We start from the raw sequence: 20,816 nt of genomic DNA on the forward strand, positions 1-20,816 counted from the left end.
ACCACACCACATGTTCACTGACTGACACCACCACACCACATGTTCACAGACCGACACCACCACACCACATGTTCACTGACTGACACCACCACACCACATGTTCACTGACCGACACCACCACACCACATGTTCACTGACCGACACCACCACCCCACATGTTCACTGACCGACACCACCACACCACATGTTCACTGACCGACACCATCACACCACATGTTCACAGACTGACACCACCACACCACATGTTCACTGACCGACACCACATGTTCACTGACCGACACCACCACACCACATGTTCACAGACTGACACCACCACACCACATGTTCACTGACCGACACCACATGTTCACTGACCGACACCACCACACTACATGTTCACTGACCGACACCACCACACCACATGTTCACTGACCGACACCATCACACCACATGTTCACAGACTGACACCACCACACCACATGTTCACTGACCGACACCACCACACTACATGTTCACAGACCGACACCACCACACCACATGTTCACTGACCGACACCACCACACCACATGTTCACTGACCGACACCACCACACCACATGTTCACTGACTGACACCACCACACCACATGTTCACTGACCGACACCACCACACCACATGTTCACTGACCGACACCACCACATGTTCACAGACCGACACCACCACATGTTCACTGACTGACACCACCACCCCACATGTTCACTGACCGACACCACCACACCACATGTTCACTGACTGACACCACCACACCACATGTTCACTGACTGACACCACCACACTACATGTTCACTGACCGACACCACCACACCACATGTTCACTGACTGACACCACCACACCACATGTTCACTGACCGACACCACATGTTCACTGACCGACACCACCACACTACATGTTCACTGACCGACACCACCACACCACATGTTCACTGACTGACACCACCACACCACATGTTCACAGACCGACACCACCACACCACATGTTCACTGACCGACACCACCACACCACATGTTCACTGACTGACACAACCACACCACATGTTCACTGACCGACACCACCACACCACATGTTCACTGACCGACACCACCACATGTTCACAGACCGACACCACCACATGTTCACTGACTGACACCACCACCCCACATGTTCACTGACCGACACCACCACACCACATGTTCACTGACTGACACCACCACACCACATGTTCACTGACTGACACCACCACACTACATGTTCACTGACCGACACCACCTCACCACATGTTCACTGACTGACACCACCACACCACATGTTCACTGACCGACACCACATGTTCACTGACCGACACCACCACACTACATGTTCACTGACCGACACCACCACACCACATGTTCACTGACTGACACCACCACACCACATGTTCACAGACCGACACCACCACACCACATGTTCACTGACTGACACCACCACACCACATGTTCACTGACTGACACCACCACACCACATGTTCACTGACCGACACCACCACACCACATGTTCACTGACTGACACCACCACACCACATGTTCACTGACTGACACCACCACCCCACATGTTCACTGACCGACACCACCACACCACATGTTCACTGACTGACACCACCACACCACATGTTCACTGACCGACACCACCACATGTTCACTGACTGACACCACCACACCACATGTTCACTGACTGACACCACCACACCACATGTTCACTGACTGACACCACCACACCACATGTTCACTGACCGACACCACCACATGTTCACTGACTGACACCACCACACCACATGTTCACTGACCGACACCACCACCCCACATGTTCACTGACTGACACCACCACACCACATGTTCACTGACTGACACCACCACACCACATGTTCACTGACCGACACCACCACATGTTCACTGACCGACACCACCACACCACATGTTCACTGACCGACACCACCACACCACATGTTCACTGACCGACACCACCACACCACATGTTCACTGACTGACACCACCACACCACATGTTCACTGACCGACACCACCACATGTTCACTGACTGACACCACCACACCACATGTTCACTGACCGACACCACCACCCCACATGTTCACTGACTGACACCACCACACCACATGTTCACTGACTGACACCACCACACCACATGTTCACTGACCGACACCACCACATGTTCACTGACCGACACCACCACACCACATGTTCACTGACCGACACCACCACACCACATGTTCACTGACCGACACCACCACACCACATGTTCACTGACCGACACCATCACACCACATGTTCACAGACCGACACCACCACACCACATGTTCACTGACCGACACCACCACATGTTCACTGACTGACACCACCACACCACATGTTCACTGACCGACACCACCACATGTTCACTGACTGACACCACCACCCCACATGTTCACTGACCGACACCACCACACCACATGTTCACTGACCGACACCACCACACCACATGTTCACTGACTGACACCACCACACCACATGTTCACTGACCGACACCACATGTTCACTGACCGACACCACCACACCACATGTTCACTGACCGACACCACCACACCACATGTTCACTGACCGACACCACCACACCACCTGTTCACTGACTGACACCACCACACCACATGTTCACTGACCGACACCACATGTTCACTGACCGACACCACCACACCACATGTTCACTGACCGACACCACATGTTCACTGACCGACTGTGTTGCAGGAATGAGCTGCTGCTGCAGAGTTGTGTGACGGTCGTCAACAAGGTGGTGGAGAATCTGCCGCACTTCCTCAGCCCCTACATCGTGGACATCACCAAACATGTCAGTATATACAGATGCTATCTTCCTTGCAACAGTGTAGATTCATTAGGATTTATTCAAAGACTGTATAGGAGTGATATAAGGATCCTTCACTGACCCTACAATGGAAGTGTAAAAAAGACAATTTAAAAAAATGTATGCACAAATCTTTTATTTCTTATTGGTGTGTTTGGAATAAATTAAAATCCAATGAATGCGTTGCACTTCTGTAGATGATGAATTGAGACTCTTCTTCAAATAATAGTTTTCAGAAGAAACTGCTCAGTTATTACTGACCAGTTTGTCCTCTGTTATATATACAAGTGTTTGTTTCCAGTACTGTCTCCTGTCTGGAGGGGAATCTCCTCAGAAGCCCCAAGTTCAGCAGCGTCTTCTAGCCATTCGGTAAGACTAGCTTTGTCTTCTATGGCATTGTTTCAAGCGTTTTCAGAGTCTCTGACTGTAGTGATCATATGCTTGCTGGAATATGATCTAAAGCAATCAATGGCACTCTTATACTTCAAGGCTCAGTTGAAAACCTGTTCCTTATAAAATCACTATGTAGTACATCTTTTGAGGCAAGGGTGTCAACTGACTATAAAAGTCAAGTTTCCACTCTTGCCAAACTCGGCTGGAATTTCTGTGCTCGATCGTAGCGCCATCAGTGGCTATTATGAGTTATCTCCCTTCAATATCCCTCCTATTGACCAATCAGATTCCACCTCTCCTATCACTTGCAATTGCTTCAAACAAAATATGAAAAGATCTGATGGATAATCAAGATCTATATTGAAATATAACGGGCCTTTCCTTGTGAAGTGCATCAAATCACTTGAGCACCTTGATTAAAAACATAAAAAGATTTGCAAAATATCTGTCGACGCCCAGCTGCTGACACACATGCTTTGAAAGTCCTTCAGTCGACCGAAATTGCTTGTTGATTGGACTATGCATAGACTCATTAGTCCAGCCAAAATGTAACTCCAGAAGTCCAGCGTAGTTGGGCAAGGGTGGAAACTTGGCTTTTATAGTTAGCATGTTCCAAAGGCAAGGAAGTTATCTGGTATAGGTCTCCTCCTATTAACACACCTGGTTGGAGGTGTCTTTGTCCACAAGACACATTCACAGTATTGTGATGTCAGTCTTACAACATCTGAAGGGTTGTTAACTAAGTGAATGGACTTATTGATGTGTTATCTATGAGGGATTGTGAACTGTGCAGAGATGAGTCTGTACTGTCTAGGCCAGCTGATTGTTACTCTGAATTCCAGATTCATCCTGATGAAAATCTCAGCATCATACTCAGTCTTGTGTGTTTCAACCAAGACTACATCTTTCTTGTTTTGCAGTCACGCGATGGCCACAGTTCTACCAACACGTGTCATCCTTCCAACCGTTGTGTCATGTTACGAGTACGTGGTGGAAGAACATCAAGTATGTATTGTCACTCTTAGTCTTTTCCAAGGGGCACAGTACCCGTGAAGATCCGGGGTAGAATAGGTCTTCAGAAACCCATGCTTGCCGTAAAAGGCCACTTTGCTTGTCGTAAGACTAACGGTATCGGGTGGTCAGGCTCGCTGACTTGGTTGATGCATGTCATCGTATCCCAATTGTGTGGATCAATGCGTATGACATCAATCACTGGATTGTCTGGTCCAGGCTCCATTATTTACAGACCGCCGTCATATAGCTGGAATATTTCTGAGTGCGGCGTTAAACAACAAACCAACCAACAAAGGGGCACAGATGGTTTTGTGTCTACACCTTGCTGTGGAGTAGTGTCTGCTTGTAGGATCAAATCCTCAACTCTTGGCTTGCCCCCACGTAGATTTGTGGAGGGAACTCTGCTCCTAACTATCAGGGGAGAATTCAGTCTGATTACATTTCAAGTCATTGATGTTTCGACAGCATGAGTTACTATGTCTTATCCCAGAATAATTTTAAATTACTTTGGGCTTAAAAAAAAAAAAGAATGGGTTCTCAGGCAATGACTTATGAAATATATTGTGGGCGGTGTTTTTTTCTTGCTTGTTGAAACTAGTATGTAACCAAATAAACAGTTGTGTACCATCAACCTGGGAAAGGGCCGCCCTACAAAAACAGGCATACCAACTCCTATTGCCGCCATGACCATAAGATGATATATGCAGTGAGCATGTAAATGAGAAGTAAGTATGTTTTGAAAATGGAAATAGAAACAAAACGTGCGGCAGGCTTTATGCTGATGTGGGTGGTGCCTGAGGACCAAGACTTATCTTTTTTAGGCTTAATATTCTTTTATCTTTCATGTTTAGTTTGTTATTTGTTTTGCCCCAAGTATAACTCCCACAAATGTCCCTGTTAGATTGAGCTTTGAGATTGTGGCAGCCATTAACCCCCTATGTTCTGTATCAGGAATGTGTGGAGTGTCTCATGTCTCTGCTGGAGGCCCACATCAAGGAGATGAACCGAGAGGACCTTGCCAGCTTCCACAACGAGATCCTTGCCTTCTTCTTCACCTGTCTCGAATTCAGGTCAAACTATCCCAAGGTGAGACTTCAGGGGCACAAATTCACTTTGATTGAACACTAGACCATTGCCACTTCAGTTTGAAATAAGCCACCATTTACAGTATTTCGGAATGTATGTTAAACATGGAGAGAGTAAGCAGCGAGGTGATGTGGCAATGCAAGTAGTTTATGGCCATACACGGACTGTATCATCATCTCTTGCAGGCCATGTGACGAGGCTTGAACTTTTTTTATCCTTTGCCATCTTTCAACTATGGGGGGGGTTAAAGCGTTGGCTCGTCACGCTGAAGACCTGGCTTGATTCCCGACATGGGTACAATGTGGGAAGCTCATTTCTGGTGTCCCCCGCCGTGATATTGATGGAATATTGCTAAAAGCAGTGTAAAACAATACTCTCTCTCTCTCACTCACTCACTCACTCACTCACTCACTCACTCACTCACTCACTCACTCACTCACTCACTCACTCACTCACTCACTCTTTCAACTATGAATAAAGGCTTCTTTTCTTTTGGCACTAACTGTAAGTGTCTGTGTTATGTGACACTCCCTGGGCACAAATTACGGGTATGTCAAGAATGGTAACAATGATGTGTATATTACTAGGAATCACTGAGCAGGATAAACCAGATTGAAGACTCGGTGATCAACACAGTCATCTGTATGGTGATGAAGATGTCGGAGGCAACTTTCAGACCCATGCTCTTCAAGGTCAGTATGGCTTCTCAGTTCCCCCGTAACAACCTGTATGATGCAGGCATAATCATGAATCAAGATTATTCTAAGGGCATTTAGAAGGAATTTTTCTAATTGAGTAAAAATCTATCATGCCATCGGTGGAATATTTCAATGATGCCAGGTAAATTGCATCCTACATTTATGCTGACTTGATAATAAGTTTATATGAAGATTTTAGCAAAACGCCACTGGTTGAAAATGTTTGGCTACAACTACCATAAGTGGTGCCATTGGAGGGTTAAACTGAGTCAGTGGTGAAATCTTTTGCCCATCACACATGTTGCATTGTTTGTATCAGGTGTTTGACTGGGCAACCCGACAAGATGACACGAAGATGCGGGTCCTGGTGTTCTACAGGCTGGCAGACAGGTGGGACAAGCTACAGTTTACTCAGAATGTGTGTGTGTGTGTGTGTGTGTGTGTGTGTGTGTGTGTGTGTGTGTGTGTGTGTGTGTGTGTGTGTGTGTGTGTGTGTGTGTGTGTGTGTGTGTGTGTGTGTGTTTTCTTTGTGTGTCTGTGTGTGTTTTCTTTGTGTGTCTGTGTGTGTTTTCTTTGTGTGTCTTCTTTGTGTGTCTGTGTGTCTGTGTCTGTCTGTGTGTGTCCCATCTCTAGACAATAGTGGAGAATATAGGCAGTGAATAGCCTTGTGGTTAAAGCATTAGTTTGTCACTCCGAAAGCCCGGGTTCTAATTGCCCACATGGGTACTAAGTGTGAAGCCCATTCCTGAAGTCCCCTGATTTCATATTGCTGGAATATGGATAAAATCTGCGTAAAACAATAACTGCTCATCATCTCCCACATTTAATCCTTGGGGATTCCAGGTTAGAATCTGTCCCCAGGATACTATGCTGGTCGTAAGAGGCAACAAATGGGCCAGGTGTCACAGTACCCTGTATCGTTGCCCGTACAAATTCTCGATTACAAACCTGAACAAAAGAACATTCTGGAATGGCTGATAGATGGTCTAGATTGTATGGATTCTGTCGTTAAACCCGTAACTGTCGTTCAGAATACCCCGTGTTAAAGTTTTCGAGGTTGCATGATTAGATATCCCATTCCGACTGTCACTTTCATAATCTGGTAAGCAAGGCTCTGATTAGTCAGATAAAAGGTCGTTCTGACGTGACCCCCAATGGGATGTCTTCAGATCTTTGTTTAGTGGTAGCAAGAACTAAGGTCAGATTTTAATGAGATTGAGCCTCATTTGTACTGTGCTCCGTATAGATCTTCTACAGGATGTCCACTCTGGTGCCGATGAATATGTCACAGGTTACCGGTTGTTCTTGAGATAATTTGCCAGAAACTGTAAAACCAGATGTATTGTTTGTCTCTCCAGACTGGCGGAGAAGTTGAAGAGTCTGTTCACGCTGTTTGCCGGGTACATCGTGAAGCATGCTGCGGAGGTCCTGGACCAGAACAACACCAGTAAAGGAGGTACGACAAGCTGCGGAACCAAGCAGATCACAGAGCATGCTCTGCATACATTCTGGGCGTTTAAGTTACAAAGTGTGACCTGGCTGAATGTGTGTCATCCACACATAATTATTATCCCCAGCTATGAAATGTGGCTTATAAGAATGGAGTCAATTCATCCACTTCTCATTTGGGGATTTTTTTTGGCAAAGACTGAGTTAAAGGAGAGAAGTTGTACTGGTAATCATCTCAAACTGATTCCAAAAGTTGGTAAAAAAAATAATTAATTTTAGAAAGAGTTATGGCCCTTGCTCCATGCATACTCGGGACAAGATTGTCAGAAACTACTGAAGTTACATGAATGACTCGGTTGAAATATTGATGATGTTTGTGTCAGATGGCAGGTATTTTGGGAAGGGCAAGCGGTCCAGGAAGATGTCTTCCCAGCTGTTGTCCTGTGTGTTGGACACTCTATACAAGTGCTTCCTTCATGACAGTGACGGCTTTGTGACAGTCGAGAGGTTCGACACACTCATGCAGCCAATCATTGACCAGGTGAGTTACAGTTAGTGCTTGGTGGAGAAGGATGGAACAGGGACGTGCCTGTCACTGGATGTGAGGGAGCAGGGATATGGAGGGAGCAGGAGATGAGAGAGGGGGTGGGGACATGTGGGGTGGGAGGGAGCAGGGGACGAGAGAGAGGGGGTGGGGTGTGAGGGAGCAGGGGACGAGAGAGAGGGGCTGGGGACATGTGGGGGTGTGAGGGAGCAGGGGACGAGAGAGGGGTGGGGACATGTGGGGTGGGAGGTAGCAGGGGACGAGAGAGAGGGGGTGGGGTGTGAGGGAGCAGGGGACGAGAGAGAGGGGGTGGGGACATGTGGGTTGGGAGGGAGCAGGGGATGAGAGAGAGGGGATGAGAGAGAGGAGGTGGGGACATGTGGGGTGGGAGGGAGCAGGGGATGAGAGAGAGGAGGTGGGGACATGTGGGGTGGGAGGGAGCAGGGGACGAGAGAGAGGAGGTGGGGACGTGGGGTGGGAGGGAGCAGGGAACGAGAGAGGGGGGGTGGGGTCATGTAGGGTGGAAGGGAGCAGGGGACGAGAGAGAGGGGGTGGGGACATTTTGGGTCGGAGGGAGCAGGGGACGAGAGAGAGGGGTTGGGGTCATGTGGGGTGGAGGGGAGCAGGGAACGAGAGAGAGGGGGTGGGGACATGTGGGGTGGAAGGGAGCAGGGAACGAGAGAGAGGGGGTAGGGACATGTGGGGTGGGAGGGAGCAGGGTACGAGAGAGAGGGGGTAGGGACATGTGGGGTGGGAGGGAGCAGGGTACGAGAGAGAGGGGGTGGGATCATGTTGGGTGGAAGGGAGCTGGGAACGAGAGAGAGGGGGTAGGGACATGTGGGCTGGGAGGGAGCAGGGAACGAGAGAGAGGGGATGGGGACATTTTGGGTGGGAGGGAGCAGGGGACGAGAGAGAGGGGCTGGGGTCATGTGGGGTGGAAGGGAGCAGGGAACGAGAGAGAGGGGGTAGGGACATGTGGGCTGGGAGGGAGCAGGGAACGAGAGAGAGGGGATGGGGACATTTTGGGTGGGAGGGAGCAGGGGACGAGAGAGAGGGGGTAGGGACATGTGGGCTGGGAGGGAGCAGGGAACGAGAGAGAGGGGATGGGGACATTTTGGGTGGGAGGGAGCAGGGGACGAGAGAGAGGGGCTGGGGTCATGTGGGGTGGAAGGGAGCAGGGAACGAGAGAGAGGGGGTGGGGACATGTGGGCTGGGAGGGAGCTGGGAACGAGAGAGAGGGGATGGGGACATGTGGGCTGGGAGGGAGCAGGGAACGAGAGAGAGGGGGTGGGGACATGTGGGGTGGGAGGGAGCAGGGAACGAGAGAGAGGGGGTGGGGACATGTGGGCTGGGAGGGAGCTGGGAACGAGAGAGAGGAGATGGGGACATGTGGGCTGGGAGGGAGCAGGGAACGAGAGAGAGGGGGTGGGGACATGTGGGGTGGGAGGGAGCAGGGAACGAGAGAGAGGGGGTGGGGACATGTGGGCTGGGAGGGAGCTGGGAACGAGAGAGAGGGGTGGGGACATGTGGGGTGGGAGGGAACGAGAGAGAGGGGGTGGGGACATGTGAGGTGGGAGGGAGCAGGGAACGAGAGAGAGGGGGTGGGGACATGTGGGTCGGGAAGGAGCAGGGAACGAGAGAGGGGGTGGGGTGGGAGGGGGCAGGGGACGAGAGAGGGGTAGGGGACATGTGGGGTGGGAGGGAGCAGGGGACGAGAGAGAGGGGGTGGGGACATTTTGGGTGGGAGGGAGCAGGGGACGAGAGAGAGGGGCTGGGGTCATGTGGGGTGGAAGGGAGCAGGGAACGAGAGAGAGGGGGTAGGGACATGTGGGCTGGGAGGGAGCAGGGAACGAGAGAGAGGGGATGGGGACATTTTGGGTGGGAGGGAGCAGGGGACGAGAGAGAGGGGCTGGGGTCATGTGGGGTGGAAGGGAGCAGGGAACGAGAGAGAGGGGGTGGGGACATGTGGGCTGGGAGGGAGCTGGGAACGAGAGAGAGGGGATGGGGACATGTGGGCTGGGAGGGAGCAGGGAACGAGAGAGAGGGGGTGGGGACATGTGGGGTGGGAGGGAGCAGGGAACGAGAGAGAGGGGGTGGGGACATGTGGGGTGGGAGGGAGCTGGGAACGAGAGAGAGGAGATGGGGACATGTGGGCTGGGAGGGAGCAGGGAACGAGAGAGAGGGGGTGGGGACATGTGGGGTGGGAGGGAGCAGGGAACGAGAGAGAGGGGGTGGGGACATGTGGGCTGGGAGGGAGCTGGGAACGAGAGAGAGGGGTGGGGACATGTGGGGTGGGAGGGAACGAGAGAGAGGGGGGTGGGGACATGTGAGGTGGGAGGGAGCAGGGAACGAGAGAGAGGGGGTGGGGACATGTGGGTCGGGAAGGAGCAGGGAACGAGAGAGGGGGTGGGGTGGGAGGGGGGCAGGGGACGAGAGAGGGGTAGGGGACATGTGGGGTGGGAGGGAGCAGGGGACGAGAGAGAGGGGGTGGGGACATGTGGGGTGGGAGGGAGCAGGGAACGAGAGAGAGGGGGTAGGGACATGTGGGGTGGGAGGGAGCAGGGAACGAGAGAGAGGGGGTAGGGACATGTGGGGTGGGAGGGAGCAGGGACATGGAGGGAGCAGGAGATGAGAGAGAGGGTGGGGACATGGAGGGAGCAAACAGGGATGTGAGGGCGGAAGAAGGGAGCAGGGACGTGCAGGACGGGAGGAATCAAGGACATGGAGGGATCAGAGATGTGCTTGGTGGGGAGAGATGAATCAGACACGTGGTGGGAGGGAGCAGGTGAGAGAGGAAATAGTGATGTGGAGGTAACAGGGACTTGGGAGGGAACAGTGACGGGCTGGGTGGGCTGGACAAACGAATATATATATATATTTCACATTTATATATGTTCAGATTGAGAACACCCAGGGAGATGAGGAGAAGTACAAGAGTCGAGTTTCTCAGAATCTGGTTCCATGTATCGGCCAGTTTGCTGTGGCAGCTCGAGATGACTCCCTCTGGAAATCCATGAACTACCAGATCCTTCTGAAGACAAGGAACCCCTCCCCCCAGGTGAGCTGTGATATAACAGATACTTTCATTAATTTCTGCGTGGAAGGTAGTTGCCATTGTTCATGGAAGCTGAACCATGTTACAATCAGGGTGAGTCTTGTTGTCAGCACCATGCCAAAAATGGTAAATGTCCAAGACATACATCACTCTTCCCCACTTCAAAGGGGCTTTACTGCATTCTCACTCCTAAGATACTTTCAAGATGCATAATGCTGACTCAGTTTGTAGTATTCAGGTGTTGTTGTGCAGGTCAAGTTTGCCTCCCTGGATGTAATAGAAGAGTTCCACAAGAAGCTCCTGGACGACTTCCTGCCACTGCTGCCTGAGACCATTCCTTTCTTAGCCGAACTCATGGAGGGTTAGTGACTTAAATCTTGCTTGTTTTGTTTGTTAGTTGTTTGTTGTTTAACACCACACTCAACAATATTCCTGCTGTATGATGGCGTACTGTAAATAATTGAGTCTGGACCAGACAGTCAAGTGTTTGACATCATGAGCATCGATCTATTCAATTGGTTGGTTTGTTGTTTAACGCCGCACTCAGCAATATTCCAGCTATATGACGGTCTACTCAATTGGAATACAATGACATGCGTCAACCAAGTCAGCAAGCGTGACCACCCAACTCTGTTAGTTGCCTGTTACGGCAAGCATGGGTTGCTGAAGAACTATTCACAGGTCTGATCTTGCAGTAGATCAGAAACCATAATGGTTGTTTGATGCTCATGCTTTTAAAAATATGTTACCTTTGTTTTGGTTTTTCAGATGAAAACGAGGAAGTTGAAAAACGCTGCCAGACTGTCATAGCCGACATGGAGAGGACCCTGGGAGAGCCACTACAGAAATACTTCTAACTGGAGTATGACTGTTCCTCCAACAGCCAGTGTTAACATCATCAGCTCTAAGTAATAAAAGATTTATAAAAAGACACTTGTCATAATATGTCCTGGAGATACAAGTCTTGGGGCTGTAGATGTCTTATGTTCACTTGGGTTCAGGGTTAAATCTTGTGCCCAGCAACGTATGCTTGTTGTATGTACTAAGGCTGGGATGGGTAAATCGGGTAACCAGGTCTGGTGGTACTGAGTAGGACCTGGGACTACCAGGACCCGTGGTTAGTCAAGTTATATATTGTTTAATGACAAAAAAGTTGTCAAGAACTTTATGGTCACACTACAAGTCAGTAATGTTCACATTTCATTCTGGCTATGCACCCATTCCTTCTGACTTTTAATATTGTTGAATAACTTAATAACTTAATTCAACTCCAGCGTATGCATGACCAGATCGTTTAATACATGTATCTAAATACGTTTTGCAAGTGCTGTGGTAAAAAGATTCCCAATCGGACATTTTGTATTGACATTGAGTACTACAGTGGGTACCTGGGTAGGGTCGGGTCGGGTAATAGGGGGGTGGGTACCCAGGTAGTAAATTTGGACTCGTCCCAGCCCTGGTATGTATCATGTCAAACAATGCTTCCATCAATCACTGGATTGTTTGGTCATCATGTAGCCAAGTGCAGCTAGAAACAAATCTTGTCCTGTCATACTGAAATGGCTGTGTTAGTAAGTGAACTTATTACAAGCTGCACTTCCGTGTATGTGTTTGTTTAACTAGCCAATAAAACTAGTGATTGACAGCATGATCAAAACCCATGCCATTGACTTATGACACACAAGGGGATAAAGTTCAGTGACTGCACAGCACAGGCGACCTGGGGATAACTTTCATTCTTTGAGTGAAATTTGTCTCGAGCTGCAGGCAGCAGTATTCAAGGAAACTCGGACATGCAAACCAACAATGTCATTAAAATAAGATCTTAGTTCTTGCTACTACTAAGCAAAGATCTGAGGACAGCCCATTACAGATCATGTCAGAACAACCATTCATCTGTTTAAAGCAGAAGCGAGAACTAAGATCTGATTTATGAGATTGATAGGTTTGCACAGATGTCTCCCACTTAAACTTCCTCATGACGGGGATGATGTGCCTTCCTTTGCACTGGTAGAGGTGGGCAGCAGAGTTCAAGGAGGAAAGAGATAGCCTAGAAGATGATCAAAGATCAGGAAGGCCTTTTACTGACACCACTAAGGAAAATGTTGTTGAAATGCGCCGTACATCCACTTGCCGATACAGTAGTCATCTCATGAGAGGTTGACAATTGTTTCAGTACTCAGTTCGAAGGCTTTGCATTTGGGCTCCTGATCAGAAACGCTTGTAAGAACAGGTAACCAAGCTCTACATTGAAACCTGGAGGTTCATCACCTAATTATCCTTTGGCATTTGACATTAATAGCTAAACAAATATGTACTCGTGGTTTGTTTTTGTAATTAGAGATGAGATATAATGTGCACATAACAACAAAGAGCTCCTGATTCTACCAGTGGTGGATGAAAAGTTCTGAGCATAGTTACGAAGGATGTGGACAGATTTTATGTCGCCTCGGAAGGTGGCAAACTGTTCCACTAGCTGGAATGGTGATGGCTTTGGAATCCTCTTGGTGGACTAGAAAGGGCTGATTTGATCAGTATTTCAGTTATAAATCAGCTTTTCATTCATTCCTCCTTCACTGAGTGTGGCATTAAACAACAAACAAACAAACATTACTGAAGGAGTAAGGTGGGTCCAGTAGCTGCAATTCTATGTGCCAAGTCCTGTGGCCAGTGTCGAACATTTTTCCAAATGTATCGAACTGGATTCGGTTTAGTTTGTAATGTGAGGTATGACATGCTGCAGGAAAAGATTGTCAGAAAGCATGGTGTCATATGAAATTGATTTTATTTGAATGTATAATATCCTCTAACTCCAGTAAGTACAGCTTTGGTGGCTCGGCACACCGGTAACATGCAGTGAGGACCAGTTTGGCATACCAGTAACATGCAGTGAGGACCAGTTTGGCATACCGGTAACATGCAGTGAGGACCAGTTTGGCATACCGTTAATATGTAATGAGGAACCTGTTTGTAATATGCAATGAGGAACTGGTTTGCCATACGGATAATATGCAATGAGTTACTGGTTTCTGCACCGTTGAATGGACTCGTCAAATGGCTTCAGTGCCATGAAGTGGGCAGGTGGAAGATACATGTCTGTTGTGCACCCAATACCACAACTAGTTGTTCAGCTTTAGGTTACCCACCGCGATAGCCGGACAGTAACCTCCTAATAACTCAGCAGTGCCTCCCTGCGCTTTCCTGGGACGTGAGTGATTGAGTTTGGTTTAACGCTGTTTTTAACAGTATTCCAGTTATATCGCGGCGTGTCAGCTTAATGTGGGAGGAAAGCCCGAAGTGATGCAGGTCTCAGACGTTTAGCACTTCGGTGAAACCCACGAGCATGGTATGGTGCTGACAAAACCTAGAAACATAATCGGGGCGAACCAGGATTCGAACCCATAATCATAGGTGTCTGGCGTGCCAAAGGGACGCAACTCTGCACAGTGAATCATGGCGCCTTAGAGGGTTTATGCGACAACACACTGTACTACCAATTGTTTTATATACTACTCAACATAAGTGGCATGCCAGATTTACTATAGTAACATGAACGCATCAAGTGGTCCTTAACTTCTTTGAATAGTATTGATGGTGAGAAGCGTCTTCTAACTCTCTTTCCACTATCAGTAATGTGTATTAGATGATCATAATTCATCCAGAATTCAGTCTCAGGCCAAATTTAAATATCGCTATGTGACCTACTTAATTTGGCTGCTTTGTATGTTCGTCTGTTGTCTTTGACTCAGCAATATTCCATCGGTCGTTATAAATCATGTCTCGACAAGACAATCCAGTGATTGACATTATGAGTATCGATCTACGGAACTTGGAAACGGTAACGTGCATCATCAAAGTCGGCGAGTCTGACCACCCGATCCCGTTAGTCGCCTCTTACGATAAGCATTAATTGCTGAAGATCAATTCTAACCAGGATCTTGACGGGAACCAAATCTTGGTTTATTATCATCATTCTGAAAAGTCAAATCGAGCTGGATTGCCAGTATACCAATACTAAGGAGATACAAACTGTCAAAGTTTTGATGAATTACAGGAAAATGTTGAATCAGATGTTTGTTAATGAATTAGTCCACTGTCAAAAGGGCGCCACCAAAGTAGGATTTGGGGTCTGTATCATTGGACAATGAATGAACTGTGACTGTAACTTTCTGGTACGCAAACCATACATTGATCTTGTCAAACGCCACCCATACTTCCTCACCCTTCTGCAGGTGACTAACACAGGACACGGAAACTTCGTCATAATCTGAAGTTGGCGTTGATACAACCCAGCCACTGCCGATGGTCCTTCCTGACTGTTTGATGGTGGTGACTGGAGTAACGGTCATGTGATGAATACCCATCTGTGTCCAGAACATGTAGGTTCCAGAGACTGGTGCTGTAAACTTCCCTGTTGTGTTGCTGTATCCAGATCTAATATTGTAGATGATGCTGTCGTACACAACGGGGTGTAGTGACGTTACATTAACGTTCTGGTCACGTGATACATACGCCTGGAAGGCGACGGCTCTGGTTTCAGCTGCTGCAGTAAGTAAAGGAACACGTGGTTTAGTTAATAACAATGTTTCTTGTATTGTTTGTTTGTTTAACGCCGCACCTAGCAATATTCCAGCTATTTGACGGCGGTCTGTTAATAATCGAGTCTGGACCAGACAATCCAGTGATTGACATCATGAACGTCGATCCACGCAATTGGGATACGATGACATGCATCAACCAAGTCAGTGAGCCTGACCACCCGATCCATTAGTCGCCTCTTACGTCAAGCACAGTCGCCTTTTACGGCAAGCACGGGTTGCTGGAGACCTGTTCCTCCCCGGATCATCACGGGTTGTTTCTTGTATTGGAAATGTAAGAACTCTTGCAAGTTTATTGTTTCTTAAGTATTAACTCCCCAAAGTCTTGTTGATTGGAATAATGATTAACAATCGAATATGAAGAAGACAAACCAGTGACTCTAAACACAAACAGCACTCCACACCATTGGTGCACAAGAACAGGCTATGCCAAATCACTCAGCCCATGGTGTACGACACGACAGTGAGAGGTCACCTTTAGGGGTTTTTTTCAAGTATTTTCTGAGACCAAACAGCAATCTAAGTTATCCTTATTGTGTTACTTTTGGTGTTTCATGCCACTTCCCCGTGAGGGTGTTATGTGCGTCATGTAAACTTGGTTCTCACATTGACCTGCTGGCTATGCTTGTCGTAAGAGGTGACTAACGGGATCGGGTGGTCAAGGCTCGCTGACTTAGTCGATCCCAATTGCGTGGATAGATGGTCATGATGTCAGTCACTGGATTGTCTGGTCCACATTCGATTATTTACAGACCGCCGTCATATAGCTGAAATATTGCGGAGTGCGGCAAACAAACAAACAAAGGTGTAAAAAAGTTCACAAACCGTGGCTATGTATCAAGTTGATATAATAATGACATCATGGTTGTTTAGTTTATACCTCATCAAAATATATGTCCAACATACTATGTAGTGGTACCGTTATTATGGAAATTACTTTTCTTAAGGTTTGTTTTTTAAGCATTTTAGGGAAATTAACATTTATATCTTCACAATAACAAACAAATGGAAGAGAGTCTGATCTTACCCAGAGTTTTGGCCAACTGTGCCAGGGCCTGTTGTGTGTCAGAGGATAGTTTCTTGGCATCAGACATGTTTTGTTTCAAGACATGCACTTCCGAGTTCGTCATTGTGATATCCTCCCGAGTCGTGTTGAGGTCGGATTGTAGTGACAGGATGTTCTGCTGGACGTTGTGAATACAAACGGAAGTAGAATTCACTCTCTTTTCCAGTTGGTTCAGTTGAGTCGATAGAATCACGTCAGTTGAGTTCGCATCGTCTTCAAACTTCTTCAGTTCAGCTGATGTATCTTGTGCTAGAGTTTTTATTGACTGGGTTTCTAAATTCTCCACCAGCTGCTTGTGAGCAATTGGGTGAATCACAGAAGAAGTATTTTCTGTATATCGACGTACCTCGTGGACTGTTGTGTTTAAGACAGACAATTTCTTGTCCATAGCTGTTATATCTGACTGGAGAGAACTGAATAAATTTGAATCAGATTTGAGCGCAATGCACTCCTCAGTTACATTTCCTAGCACAGATGACACATTTTGCTTAAAGCTATTCACATCGGACTGGAACTCGGAAAGCTCGTATGCTGTTGTGTTGAGGTCATTGTGAACTGATTGAACATCAAGGCCTATTGCCTTTATGTTTGCCTGGTTCGCTCTAACGCCCCCACTCAACGAAACGAGAAGGGAATTGTTCGTGGTTGAATTCATGGGAAGAACATCTAGATTGATATTTTCCACTTTTGCTTTCACGAGAACGAGTTCGGTTCTCAATGCGCTGGTGTCGTTTTTGAGAGACATAATTTCGGCAGCTGCGGTTTGTTGAAGTCCCTTGTATGTCATGAGTTCTGTCTGTGCTATCTGTAGGTCTTTCTTTGTAATCTGAAGCTCGGTCTGTGTATGTTGAAGTTCGTCCTTCGTTACCTGCAGATCTGTGCGTGTTACCTGCAGATCTGTGCGAGAAGTCTGTAGTTCCTGTCTTGTCATATTCAGATCCGATTGTGTGAGTTGTAGCTGTTCGTTCGTTGCCCTCAGATCCGTCTGCAACTGAGTTGTGTTTTTGTGAAGAATGTCTACAGTCTGCTGGAGGAGGGTGACGTGACTCAGGATACTGGGAAGGTCAGCACTACCGTCTGGTGTCGTTAACGGCAGAATCAGTCCAGAGATATATGGTAGGAAAATACACAAACGTAAAACTGCTTCAAACAACATGGCGTACTCTCTGTAATACGTGCATTGCACACCAGGACATTCAAGGGCCGTGTCACCGGTCTTACATCTTATCAAATTGTCTGGCATCACGTGGTGGAGAAGTCCATGATATAAAACTCCAAACTTGTAAGAAAAAAAAGATTACTTAAATGAAAATGACCGTCATTGTATAGTCCATATCAACCTCTGGCATTTGACATTAACAGACACATAAATATATTCTCTATACACCCTTGTTTGATCTAGTTTTCACACTATGTGCCTTTGACATATCCATCCGTGTCTGTCCCCTTATGTAATAATGGATCATTTCTCGGATAAGCACAAGACAATTCTTAACCATCTGTCAGGCTAATCCTGTAACGAAGACGAAGTTACAGATAAGATTAAGGAAGTTCAAAAATGTGTATGTGGTGCACTAGTGCTTGTCACGATACGATCCTCTGATAAAGTTATAATATACTCTTCAAAACAAGAAACGCAAAGCCAGATTTGTGTGATGTAGGGACATACATTTATACGAGGAACCGTACAAGATTTTGAGCCAAAATGTTGTGTTGTGCAGTCCAAGGTGAAGGTCAGCTACCATCAATAACGGTATGTATGTTGGAATCGATAGCGGCCTGACATCTCCTGCCTATGGAGGGACGAGTATGCGAGTCACATCCTGGGAAATCGTAGCCTGCAACTCGGCCTGCAACGCAAAAGTTAACTGCTGCAACGTCTGGGGTTAGCCGTCTATCCAACTCATCCCACAGGTGCTCTATCGGGTTCAATTCCGGGGATCTGGAGCGCCAGGGGAGAACATCAACGTTGTTGTTGTGCAGACAGGCTCTTGTGGTCCGTGCTGTATGCAGTCGAGTGGTGGAATACACCGTTGCCGTTGGCTGCGATTGGGAGGACGCGTGGTAAGAGAATTTCGTTGATGTATCGTTGAGATGTAAGATTGCCCTGGATATGGACCAAACCCGTCCTGCCATGATGAGAGATAGCCGCCGACATCATAACGCTACCCCCACCAAACCTGTCCACTTCCTGTACGCAGTTTCCGGTTTAACGTCCTCCCCGACGTCTGTAGACCCGTGCTCCTCCATCCCTTCGACGGAGGAGAAATCTTGATTCGTCGCTGAACCAGACATCTCTCCATCGTTGTTGAGGCCATACCCTGTGTTGACGACAACACGTCTTGCTCGTAGGCCTGCTACTCTTAAACGGTTTCGTACGCTCTGGTCGGAGATTCTGCGCAGTCCGGGTATTTGGGATGCGGTTGAGGTGGCTGTGGTCGTCCTTTCACGTAGGTGGCGCAGTCGGACGTAAGCGATCTTGGGCGGGGGTTGTCCCGACCTTGGCCGATGACGTGTTGACCAATGCTGTTGAAACCGATCCCAGAGCGTGTCATGATGCTGGGCGCGACATTGAAAACCCTGGCCCCTGGACGAAATGAGAGCTCGGAACATATGTTGGGAAATGTCAGTACACTCGGCCTGTTGTGCATGTGAAAGTAGCTGTTGGAGTTTCTCTCCCCACGGACAAACAACCAAAAGTGTGTCTGGCAGCACAGAAGAGAAGTCTCAACTTGAAAAAGTTCACTTCATATAGACAGATTTGTTTATAGATATACTCTGATTTGGAGAAGTAAAACTGACATATTTTTTCATATCAATGAGTATCATGGTCATTTTTTTATCTTTTGCCTACTTCTCACATTACTTTTTTACTCGTCAGTCTACATTTTGATACGGGAGTATAAAGATACCTGCTTTATGTTTTTTGACGCATTAATTGTCAAGAGCGTGGATCTCACTCACTACTAACAGCAGTTGTAAGGGCCAAGAGAAAAGCATCTTTAGGGTGATAACTCAAAGTCCTTCCCAGCAGGTGGTTCATTCTCCCCACAGGTCAGATGGCGGAGGATGATGTTAGGATCCCAAGTGGACAGCCGGAATCGAGACGACTGTTCAGCAAACTTGTGGGACTGAATGAGGGACTTTAGCTCAGTAACCGTGGAGATCTTAGATTCGGTTGTAGTGGGATTGACTGATTTGATCGTAGCGAGATACGTAGCCTTAAGCTTCCACATTGATTTCAGATGTTGCAGATACATGGTGACTGAGAAGAAGCAGCAGTCGGCTTGGCGATGTCACAAGCCCCCCATAATCTTTGAATGCCTCCCATTTATGGCCCTATAAGGCCTTTGTTGTGGTGCGGTGAGCCTCAGTGATGGTCTTGGCTGCTTTCCTCAAATACCCTTTGACGAAAAGTGACTTCTGGAGATTAGCCATGCGCAACGATGTAGGATTTTGGGTGCCGGATATAGCAGGTGGGAGTAAGGATGGAGGAGAACATCGTCCCTCAGCGGAAGAAGGTGGAACTTTCTTTCTGCAGGCTTTACCAGCACTGTGAACCAACTACGAGCTGGCCAGTAGGACGTGACCAAAAGCAGTCTACGTTGGTTGGTGGACGCCATCTTTTAAAGAACCATAGGTAGAAGGCTGGTCAGGGGAAGGTGTAAGCGTTGAGATACTCGCGCGTGATGGCCAGAGCATCGTGGCCTCATGCCTGAGGATCTGGGATGGGAGAGTAGAACCTTGGGAGCTGAGTGCTGAACCTGATCGTGAAGAGATCGACGTCTGGACTAAGGTAGAGGTGGCAAATGCACCAAACAATCGTCGGGTGGAGACGTCATTCCTTCAATGACTAATGGTCTGGTCAGGATATGGTGTTTGCTATGACAGCGTGGATCCGGCGAACGTGTATTGCTCTGACATGACTGGTCAGGGAGTCGATCTACCGGAAGAAGTCAGTGACAAGAAGCACATCGACTTGGTGGAGCCCATTTTGTTGATATTCCAGACGACTGATAGATTGTCTGACG

The 20,816-nt window shown here is 47.8% G+C and overlaps 2 protein-coding genes across 4 annotated transcripts in view; one reads left to right on the forward strand and one right to left on the reverse strand.

Moving 5' to 3' along the window:
• The window catches only part of LOC139479923 (HEAT repeat-containing protein 1-like), a 60,168-nt gene extending 48,130 nt beyond the window's left edge, over positions 1 to 12,038 (forward strand). For all 3 annotated transcript variants that reach the window (XM_071262846.1, XM_071262848.1, XM_071262847.1), the window contains exons 35-45: positions 2,768 to 2,867; positions 3,184 to 3,251; positions 4,196 to 4,280; positions 5,241 to 5,375; positions 5,963 to 6,067; positions 6,393 to 6,463; positions 7,432 to 7,529; positions 7,906 to 8,063; positions 10,966 to 11,124; positions 11,374 to 11,482; positions 11,890 to 12,038. In XM_071262846.1, coding sequence (XP_071118947.1) covers positions 2,768 to 2,867; positions 3,184 to 3,251; positions 4,196 to 4,280; positions 5,241 to 5,375; positions 5,963 to 6,067; positions 6,393 to 6,463; positions 7,432 to 7,529; positions 7,906 to 8,063; positions 10,966 to 11,124; positions 11,374 to 11,482; positions 11,890 to 11,978 — 1,177 coding nt within the window. In that variant the 3' untranslated portion in view covers positions 11,979 to 12,038. The remainder of the gene's footprint in view (positions 1 to 2,767; positions 2,868 to 3,183; positions 3,252 to 4,195; positions 4,281 to 5,240; positions 5,376 to 5,962; positions 6,068 to 6,392; positions 6,464 to 7,431; positions 7,530 to 7,905; positions 8,064 to 10,965; positions 11,125 to 11,373; positions 11,483 to 11,889) is intronic.
• A 1,892-nt stretch (positions 12,039 to 13,930) lies between these two features.
• LOC139479925 (C-type lectin domain family 4 member F-like) lies at positions 13,931 to 18,363 on the reverse strand. Its single transcript, XM_071262858.1, has 2 exons — positions 16,747 to 18,363; positions 13,931 to 15,664 (listed from the first exon to the last, which is right to left on the reverse strand). Exons 1-2 carry the CDS (start codon positions 18,026 to 18,028, stop codon positions 15,207 to 15,209), a joined length of 1,740 nt encoding a protein of 579 aa, XP_071118959.1. The 5' UTR covers positions 18,029 to 18,363; the 3' UTR covers positions 13,931 to 15,206.
• Positions 18,364 to 20,816: the final 2,453 nt, after the last annotated feature.

Source organism: Haliotis cracherodii, unplaced genomic scaffold (assembly GCF_022045235.1).
Source record: "Haliotis cracherodii isolate W230 unplaced genomic scaffold, xgHalCrac1.p SCAF_4, whole genome shotgun sequence".
Lineage (NCBI taxonomy): Eukaryota > Metazoa > Mollusca > Gastropoda > Lepetellida > Haliotidae > Haliotis > Haliotis cracherodii.